Genomic DNA, 10,394 nt, shown 5'->3' on the forward strand with positions numbered 1-10,394 from the left:
GAAGATGGATTCAAACCAGGAACCCTCAAGTCCCATCTAGCCTGTGCCGCCCCACAAATGTCACTATAGATTGGTTAATATGGAGGTCACTGCATATAAATAGTGTTAGATGTTTTTAGAGGGCTTCATAAGCGGAAAAGATGAATCCAGTTGTATAGTTAGCTGCCTAGTACTTAGTTTTACACTAATTAGAAAGCACAGGAAAGGGAAATACAGGTAAAAGCCAGTAAATTAGAATATTTAGAAAAACTTGATTTATTTCAGTAATTGCATTCAAAAGGTGTAACTTGTACATTATATTTATTCATTGCACACAGACTGATGCATTCAAATGTTTATTTCATTTAATTTTGATGATTTGAAGTGGCAACAAATGAAAATCCAAAATTCCGTGTGTCACAAAATTAGAATATTACTTAAGGCTAATACAAAAAAGGGATTTTTAGAAATGTTGGCCAACTGAAAAGTATGAAAATGAAAAATATGAGCATGTACAATACTCAATACTTGGTTGGAGCTCCTTTTGCCTCAATTACTGCGTTAATGCGGCGTGGCATGGAGTCGATGAGTTTCTGGCACTGCTCAGGTGTTATGAGAGCCCAGGTTGCTCTGATAGTGGCCTTCAACTCTTCTGCGTTTTTGGGTCTGGCATTCTGCATCTTCCTTTTCACAATACCCCACAGATTTTCTATGGGGCTAAGGTCAGGGGAGTTGGCGGGCCAATTTAGAACAGAAATACCATGGTCCGTAAAGCAGGCACGGGTAGATTTTGCGCTGTGTGCAGGCGCCAAGTCCTGTTGGAACTTGAAATCTCCATCTCCATAGAGCAGGTCAGCAGCAGGAAGCATGAAGTGCTCTAAAACTTGCTGGTAGACGGCTGCGTTGACCCTGGATCTCAGGAAACAGAGTGGACCGACACCAGCAGATGACATGGCACCCCAAACCATCACTGATGGTGAAAACTTTACACTAGACTTCAGGCAACGTGGATCCTGTGCCTCTCCTGTCTTCCTCCAGACTCTGGGACCTCGATTTCAAAAGGAAATGCAAAATTTGCATGGTTGGGTGATGGTTTGGGGTGCCATGTCATCTGCTGGTGTCGGTCCACTCTGTTTCCTGAGATCCAGGGTCAACGCAGCCGTCTACCAGCAAGTTTTAGAGCACTTCATGCTTCCTGCTGCTGACCTGCTCTATGGAGATGGAGATTTCAAGTTCCAACAGGACTTGCCGCCTGCACACAGCGCAAAATCTACCCGTGCCTGGTTTACGGACCATGGTATTTCTGTTCTAAATTGGCCCGCCAACTCCCCTGACCTTAGCCCCATAGAAAATCTGTGGGGTATTGTGAAAAGGAAGATGCAGAATGCCAGACCCAAAAACGCAGAAGAGTTGAAGGCCACTATCAGAGCAACCTGGGCTCTCATAACACCTGAGCAGTGCCAGAAACTCATCGACTCCATGCCACGCCGCATTAACGCAGTAATTGAGGCAGAAGGAGCTCCAACCAAGTATTGAGTATTGTACATGCTCATATTTTTCATTTTCATACTTTTCAGTTGGCCAACATTTCTAAAAATCCCTTTTTTGTATTAGCCTTAAGTAATATTCTAATTTTGTGACACACGGAATTTTGGATTTTCATTTGTTGCCACTTCAAATCATCAAAATTAAATGAAATAAACATTTGAATGCATCAGTCTGTGTGCAATGAATAAATATAATGTACAAGTTACACCTTTTGAATGCAATTACTGAAATAAATCAAGTTTTTCAAAATATTCTAATTTACTGGCTTTTACCTGTATGTGTGCTTTGTCCAACATAAGGATTCTGGGTGATGGGCCAAATAATTAAAAGAAATGCAATCTACCTTTTTAAATGTCAAAAAGATGCCCTCTACTTCTGAACTGTCAACTTTTTGTACTGCCTTGCTCACCAATAACCCTGCACAGCGGCACTTTGCAGAGTGAAGGTGCAAAAATCGTTCTTGAGTTCCAATTGGCCCAGAGGATGATTTTCAAAAATAAAATAAAAAATAGGACATTGAAAACTGATATTACAAAAAGCATTGTGATGTATTGCCGTATCTATATTTTTTCTCACCCCTAATAAATTATATTCATCTGTTCCAGACCCCAGCCCAAATAGTAAAATAAAGAACATTTTATTTAGAAAAATTATAGTTTTACATGCAGATAGAAACATGATAGTTTTACATGCAGTAAAGAATGTAAAATGCTTGTAAATGACAAATTAATCATTTAGCATCCTACGAAAAGTGGGCCGTATGAAAACCGAGGTATCAAGCATAATTTGATACAGATTCTTTTTTTTTTTTTGATACAGGATATAGATTTATCGTGGTCACGACTGCAATTACAAACAGTTCAAGAATGTTGGAGGCCTTGCTTGTCGACCATGTATGAAGACGTCTGTCAGTTCATCTTGAGGGACATCACAAACATTCCTGCTGCTTGTCGTCAGCTGCCAGCTGTATCTCAAACAGAATACTTCCTTCAGTACACTTTAATAAGTATACTATGGACATGTGCAGTGGTATACCTCAACTTAGAAGTACCAAAACTTACAAGTATTTTAAAGCATGAGCTGCCTCTGGACTTTTTGTTATGCTTTAAATTGTGAGTATAAATTTAAGTAACAAGTGTGTTTGTTTTTCAACCTTTCCCCATCCACCAGAACGGAAAGTGTGTTTTTTTTAGTTATTACTTACGAGCTCAGTTGTGGAACAAATAGAGCTTGTAAGTTCGGTTCCTGACAGTGTTCTGCTATCCTAAATTAGTTGCTGTCATTGCGCACTCATTTAAAATAACAATTCTAATGTTAAAATTGTTCTTGTTCCCCTATTTTTTAATTATGAATTGCAACCCTTTGAGTTATTCCCACTATGTGATGATCGGGGATGGTAAGTGTCATCATTTTGGGCCTGCTTCATGCAACATTAAGGTACGACGGCTGCACCACTGCTTCTCAAGTGTACTATGGAATTGCGCCAATTGAGCAGCCTTAGTTTTAAACTATGACAGTATGCATAAAAATGTTAACTTGGCAGGAATGTATGGGGAAAAAAAGGTGCAAATGATGTGCAATGTTAATAAATGGTTTAGTTACACTAGTTGTTTTGTCTTTTAAAACCTTTTTTGAGGTCAGTAAAGTAACCTGTTCTTGACATCAAAGAGTGACAGAAAAAGGTGTCACTGATTTCTTGGTGGAGGTCTAATCCTATGCTGAAAACTCACTCCTGCTCATTTCAGTGCTGTTACTCAAATTGGGGGTAAAACAAAGTTGCTTAAGATGGGCCAATACAAATTTGGAGTTGTTCAACGTGTGTCCTATCAGATTTAGAGTTAAAATAAGACATAAATATTGGTGTGTTTTGAGTGTCATCAAACAAAAGGCACCAATTTCGGTGTAAATTGCTTATACAGTATCTCACTATTAATGAATGCATTTTATTTTTACAATATGCTGAGGGCCAATTAAAATAAATGAGCCAAAAATGGCCTCTGGGCCAAGCCACACTTTTGATACTATTAAAGTTTTAGTTTTTTTAATTATATAGGCCTACATTTTTTGTGTGTGTTTCATATTCTGTTGTTGATCTTGTTCATTTGCTTTCGTTTATTTACTTGCAATATTGATTTTTCTTTATGACAATTTTATGTTTTAAAAAGCAATAGGGGAATAAATGTAAGAATTTTTTGTTGTAGTCATTATTTAAGTATCAATACCATCGATACAAGATCTTTCTGTTTTAATATCGATTCTCAAATCAAAATATCCATACTTTTGACACTTTAGTTATTTGAGATAATGTGTATCATTACCAGGAAGTTCCATCCATCCATTTCCTACCGCTTGTCCCTTTTGGAGTCGCGGGGGGTGCTGGAGCCTATCTCAGCTGCATTCGGGCGGAAGGCGGGGTACACCCTGGGCAAGTCGCCACCTCATCACAGGGCCTATATATGTGTATATATATATATGTGTATACATGCTTTCATTTTTCGGTGTGTGGCCCTCAGTGTAAAAGTTTGCACACCTGATATAGAGTAGGTGCACAAGTAAAAGTTTGCACACCTGATATAGAGTAGGTGCACAAGTAAAAGTTTGCACACCTGATATAGAGTAGGTGCACAAGGAATGGTTGTCCTGCATGTATTCTTAGTAAAAACATGTATGTGGCAGTTTTGGACCCCCTCTCGTCGCCCCCAGAGACACAAAACCTCAGGAATATCATCTGAACCTCACACTTTTAGTACGTTTTACAATGTTTTAAATCCGGGGGGCGCACAGTTTTGTGGTACATAACGAAAAGTCAAGGTATGCGGGGGCTATTTTGATTTTATTTTATTTTTGTAAAAAAAATGCTGCAAACAGACATGAAATATGTCTAAATACTAAACTTAGTGTTGTAGGTAACAAAATGTACGAGTATTAAGTGCGGACAGCAGTTTGGCTTTTGTTGGCCCACAACATTGTAGGGAAAAAACAATAAAATGTGAGAAAAAAGAACAAGAATACAATGAATGTAATTTAAAAAAAAGCTGATATTTTGATACTAATAAATAATATTACAAATGGCCACTCATAACATACATAATGTCCGTTTGTAGCATTTTCAAATAAATATCAAAACATCCCTCGCAGACTTTTCATATTTTTTTATCAACATTTTTAGCTTTTTAGTCCCAACGTGACATGTTTTTGCTCTTTTTTTCTTACATATTTATGGTGTTTTTTTCCCCGACAACATGTCGCAGGCTATCAAAACTTGAGCTGCGGACCACAAATAGCCCCCGAGCCGCACTTTTGACACCCTTGTTTTAAATCTTTCTGCATTTAGGGTCCAACCGCGTCACCACAATCCAATAATTTGACAACACTTTCAAAGTTTTTTTAAGGAAACAAGGCACACTCTTTTATTTAAGTGAGTCCTTTACGTTGATTCATCAGCATCATTTTCTCCTACACTTTCATAAGAGTCTTAAAAGGCATCATTGCCTTGGTGTACACAAATATTTTTATTGATTAAATGATTATATTTATTTGTATTAAACATTTTTATATAAAAGTTACAAAGTTTTACAAAATGCATAATACAAGCCAAAGTCTGCTTTTCTTCTCACGATTATTTCTTAAAGTCCTCATGTTTTAATTGGTACATAAATCTCACCTTAATGATTATGTAGACATGTGTGATGTTTTTTTGGGATTTTCAAGTGTCCATGACGCAGACATTGGCAAAGGAATAACGAAAGTAAGCCATAAATAAATATTTCATTTGATGGTGATGATTATAATCTGTGTTAGTTGGTGATTTTAGAGCAAAATGTTTGGTCTGCAAACATTCTCGTCATAACAGTTTGCATTCTAATCACTGATTTTGTACGTTTTATTCACAGTAAACTATTTTGAAAGTGAAATTTTTACCAAGCTTTTTTTTTGGCAGGACACACACACACACACACACACACACACATACCACAATAGATACGTACTTTGGCCTTAATATCCAAGGTTTCCCTTTAATGTAACTGAATGTGGCATTTTTATTACCCCCACACCTTGAAAATAGGTTTGTTTTTTACTTGAGAAGATGTCAGGTTCAAACACTGATGACATCTATTAAACAGACAAGAAGCAAGGAATTAAACAGAGACAGAATTCAATTTAGCTCATTGAGGAGAAACATCTGGGCTGTATTCTTGTACAGTCTCCCACCACGCTCTGATGAAAGGTCGCACGCTTCCTCTTTTATTTGGACTTTCCCTGATTACATGGCAACAGCTGTTTCTAAAGGAAGGGGGTCGTAAACAGCCGTCGCTTTTGGTTAAAAAACAGTTCAAAGAAAAGGTGCCTGGAGGGGGGTCAGGTCCTGCTTCGTCTCCGCTTTGTAGACCTTGGGTCAAGACAAAGTCTTCCTGTGGATTACAATAGATCAAAGAAACCGACACCTTCATGTCGCTTCCCATCCTACACAGTGGAGTTTTACAAGCCTTTTGATTGGTAAGATCAAAGACAGCTTTTGTCTGCTCGCCGGGAACTCATTGAAACACAACGTTTTGTGATAACTTAGATCAAATTATTCTGACAAAAATAAATCAAAGTAATATAGTATATTCTAACCTCCAGAAGAAATCACACAAAGTCTGACGCTATTTTTAACTTTTATTGCCAACCTTTGTGGTTTTTATTTCTATGGTGTTCAACATCATTTTTGCCTCTTCCAAACACTTTCAGACATGAAAAGAAAAGGACAATAGCGCCATCTAGGGGACAGTCTTAAAAACAGTTCAGTAATGAAACAAATTTGTTGTCACCAATTCAGGAACAGGATAAGAATAAGAATAACATGACGTATGCCGAATGTGTCATTAAATACATGATTAATGCTGCATTTTCTTCTTGATGACGTTTTATAAAAATGTTTTATGTTTGAAGAGTTTTTTACACAATAATTCTTTAATTTGAATCAAAAAGGTCAACACATTTCAGGAGTCAATATACAGGTAAAAGCCAGTAAATTAGAATATTTTGAAAAACTTGATTTATTTCAGTAATTGCATTCAAAAGGTGTAACTTGTACATTATATTTATTCATTGCACACAGACTGATGCATTCAAATGTTTATTTCATTTAATTTTGATGATTTGAAGTGGCAACAAATGAAAATCCAAAATTCCGTGTGTCACAAAATTAGAATATTACTTAAGGCTAATACAAAAAAGGGATTTTTAGAAATGTTGGCCAACTGAAAAGTATGAAAATGAAAAATATGAGCATGTACAATACTCAATACTTGGTTGGAGCTCCTTTTGCCTCAATTACTGCGTTAATGCGGCGTGGCATGGAGTCGATGACTTTCTGGCACTGCTCAGGTGTTATGAGAGCCCAGGTTGCTCTGATAGTGGCCTTCAACTCTTCTGCGTTTTTGGGTCTGGCATTCTGCATCTTCCTTTTCACAATACCCCACAGATTTTCTATGGGGCTAAGGTCAGGGGAGTTGGCGGGCCAATTTAGAACAGAAATACCATGGTCCGTAAACCAGGCACGGGTAGATTTTGCGCTGTGTGCAGGCGCCAAGTCCTGTTGGAACTTGAAATCTCCATCTCCATAGAGCAGGTCAGCAGCAGGAAGCATGAAGTGCTCTAAAACTTGCTGGTAGACGGCTGCGTTGACCCTGGATCTCAGGAAACAGAGTGGACCGACACCAGCAGATGACATGGCACCCCAAACCATCACCCAACCATGCAAATTTTGCATTTCCTTTGGAAATCGAGGTCCCAGAGTCTGGAGGAAGACAGGAGAGGCACAGGATCCACGTTGCCTGAAGTCTAGTGTAAAGTTTCCACCATCAGTGATGGTTTGGGGTGCCATGTCATCTGCTGGTGTCGGTCCACTCTGTTTCCTGAGATCCAGGGTCAACGCAGCCGTCTACCAGCAAGTTTTAGAGCACTTCATGCTTCCTGCTGCTGACCTGCTCTATGGAGATGGAGATTTCAAGTTCCAACAGGACTTGGCGCCTGCACACAGCGCAAAATCTACCCGTGCCTGGTTTACGGACCATGGTATTTCTGTTCTAAATTGGCCCGCCAACTCCCCTGACCTTAGCCCCATAGAAAATCTGTGGGGTATTGTGAAAAGGAAGATGCAGAATGCCAGACCCAAAAACGCAGAAGAGTTGAAGGCCACTATCAGAGCAACCTGGGCTCTCATAACACCTGAGCAGTGCCAGAAACTCATCGACTCCATGCCACGCCGCATTAACGCAGTAATTGAGGCAAAAGGAGCTCCAACCAAGTATTGAGTATTGTACATGCTCATATTTTTCATTTTCATACTTTTCAGTTGGCCAACATTTCTAAAAATCCCTTTTTTGTATTAGCCTTAAGTAATATTCTAATTTTGTGACACACGGAATTTTGGATTTTCATTTGTTGCCACTTCAAATCATCAAAATTAAATGAAATAAACATTTGAATGCATCAGTCTGTGTGCAATGAATAAATATAATGTACAAGTTACACCTTTTGAATGCAATTACTGAAATAAATCAAGTTTTTCAAAATATTCTAATTTACTGGCTTTTACCTGTAGATCAGTGTTTCTTAACCATAGATGGGCCGCGGGCCGCCAGCTGTAATACACTTTTCCACCACGTGTAGCAGTAACGATAATATCAAACAAAAAAAGTCTGAAGCTGATTTAATTTCACTTAAATTGTATTGATTAATTTTGATGTTTAATTTATATGTATTGTATTAATTGTTTTAGTCACTGAGAAGAAGTTTCTTAAGCGCAAAAATTATGATTCAATTGGTGAAGCTGGTATTTAAAATTTCTCTGAAATGTTTGAGGACACAACTGCAGTGACTAGGAGGGCGGAAGCGGGGATCGAACCTGGAACCCTCAAGTTGCTGGCACGGCCGGTCTACCAACCGACAAAGGCAGGGAGTATTACAAAGTCCAGGGGAGAGTAGATGTAATGAGAGGAGGAATAAGAAGACATTATTACTAGAATGACATATCTAAATAGTTCATTGACATTGATAGGGAACATAATACATGATCAGATGTAAGTGTAGGATTTTTTTGAATACATTGTAGGAAATACAATAGAGAAATGGAAATAAGTTGATAATGAAACATAATACATGACTATTGTCATCAGATATAAGTGTAAGACATGTTTTAATACATTGTAGGAAATACAATAGAGAAAGGGAAATACTAGGAAATAAGTTAGTGAAAGAGAAGGTTGGTTAGTAGTGGAAGATATTTTAGGATTGCACTCAGAACACATAGGATATAAAGCATTATACGCATACACTACCGTTCAAAAGTTTGGGGTCACATTGAAATGTTCTTATTTTTGAAGGAAAAGCACTGTACTTTTCAATGAAGATAACTTTAAACTAGTCTTAACTTCAAAGAAATACACTCTATACATTGCTAATGTGGTAAATGACTATTCTAGCTGTAAATGTCTGGTTTTTGGTGCAATATCTACATAGGTGTATAGAGTCCCATTTCCAGCAACTATCACTCCAGTGTTCTAATGGTACAATGTGTTTGCTCATTGGCTCAGAAGGCTAATTGATGATTAGAAAACCCTTGTGCAATCATGTTCACACATCTGAAAACAGTTTAGCTCTTTACAGAAGCTACAAAACTGACCTTCCTTTGAGCAGATTGAGTTTCTGGAGCATCACATTTGTGGGGTCAATTAAACGCTCAAAATGGCCAGAAAAAGAGAACTTTCATCTGAAACTCGACAGTCTATTCTTGTTCTTAGAAATGAAGGCCATTCCATGCGAGAAATTGCTAAGAAATTGAAGATTTCCTACAACGGTGTGTACTACTCCCTTCAGAGGACAGCACAAACAGGCTCTAACCAGAGTAGAAAAAGAAGTGGGAGGCCGCGTTGCACAACTGAGCAAGAAGATAAGTACATTATAGTCTCTAGTTTGAGAAACAGACGCCTCACAGGTCCCCAACTGGCATCTTCGTTAAATAGTACCCGCAAAACACCAGTGTCAACATCTACAGTGAAGAGGCGGCTGCGGGATTCTGGGCTTCATGGCAGAGTGGCAAAGAAAAAGCCATATCTGAGACTGGCCAATGAAAGAAAAAGATTAAGATGGGCAAAAGAACACAGACATTGGACAGAGGAAGACTGGAAAAAAGTGTTGTGGACGGATGAATCCAAGTTTGAGGTGTTTGGATCACAAAGAAGTACGTTTGTGAGACGCAGAACAACTGAAAAGATGCTGGAAGAATGCCTGACGCCATCTGTTAAGCATGGTGGAGGTCATGTGATGGTCTGGGGTTGCTTTGGTGCTGGTAAGGTGGGAGATTTGTACAGGGTAAAAGGGATTCTGAATAAGGAAGGCTATCACTCCATTTTGCAACGCCATGCCATACCCAGTGGACAGCGCTTGATTGGAGCCAATTTCATCCTACAACAGGACAATGACCCAAAACACACCTCCAAATTGTGCAAGAACTATTTCGAGAAGAAGCAGGCAGCTGGTATTCTATCGGTAATGGAGTGGCCAGCGCAGTCACCAGATCTGAACCCCATTGAGCTGTTGTGGGAGCGGCTTGACCGTATGGTACGCAAGAAGTGCCCATCCAACCAATCCAACTTGTGGGAGCTGCTTCTAGAAGCGGGGGGTTCAATTTCTCCAGATTACCTCAACAAATTAACAGCTAGAATGCCAAAGGTCTGCAATGCTATAATTGCTGCAAATGGAGGATTTTTTGACGAAAGCAAAGTTTAAAGTAAAAGAAATCTTATTTCAAATACAAATCATTATTTCTAACCTTGTCAATTAATGTCTTGACTCTATTTTCTATTCATTTCACAACGTAT

General features: G+C 38.6%; 1 protein-coding gene across 2 annotated transcripts in view; it reads left to right on the forward strand.

The window, feature by feature from the left end:
• The window catches only part of vps33b (VPS33B late endosome and lysosome associated), a 28,429-nt gene extending 25,299 nt beyond the window's left edge, over positions 1–3,130 (forward strand). For both annotated transcript variants that reach the window (XM_061975036.1, XM_072914838.1), the window contains one exon: positions 2,347–3,130. In XM_061975036.1, coding sequence (XP_061831020.1) covers positions 2,347–2,426 — 80 coding nt within the window. In that variant the 3' untranslated portion in view covers positions 2,427–3,130. The remainder of the gene's footprint in view (positions 1–2,346) is intronic.
• The last annotated feature ends 7,264 nt before the right edge of the window (positions 3,131–10,394 follow it).

This window comes from Nerophis lumbriciformis, linkage group LG15 (assembly GCF_033978685.3).
Source record: "Nerophis lumbriciformis linkage group LG15, RoL_Nlum_v2.1, whole genome shotgun sequence".
Lineage (NCBI taxonomy): Eukaryota > Metazoa > Chordata > Actinopteri > Syngnathiformes > Syngnathidae > Nerophis > Nerophis lumbriciformis.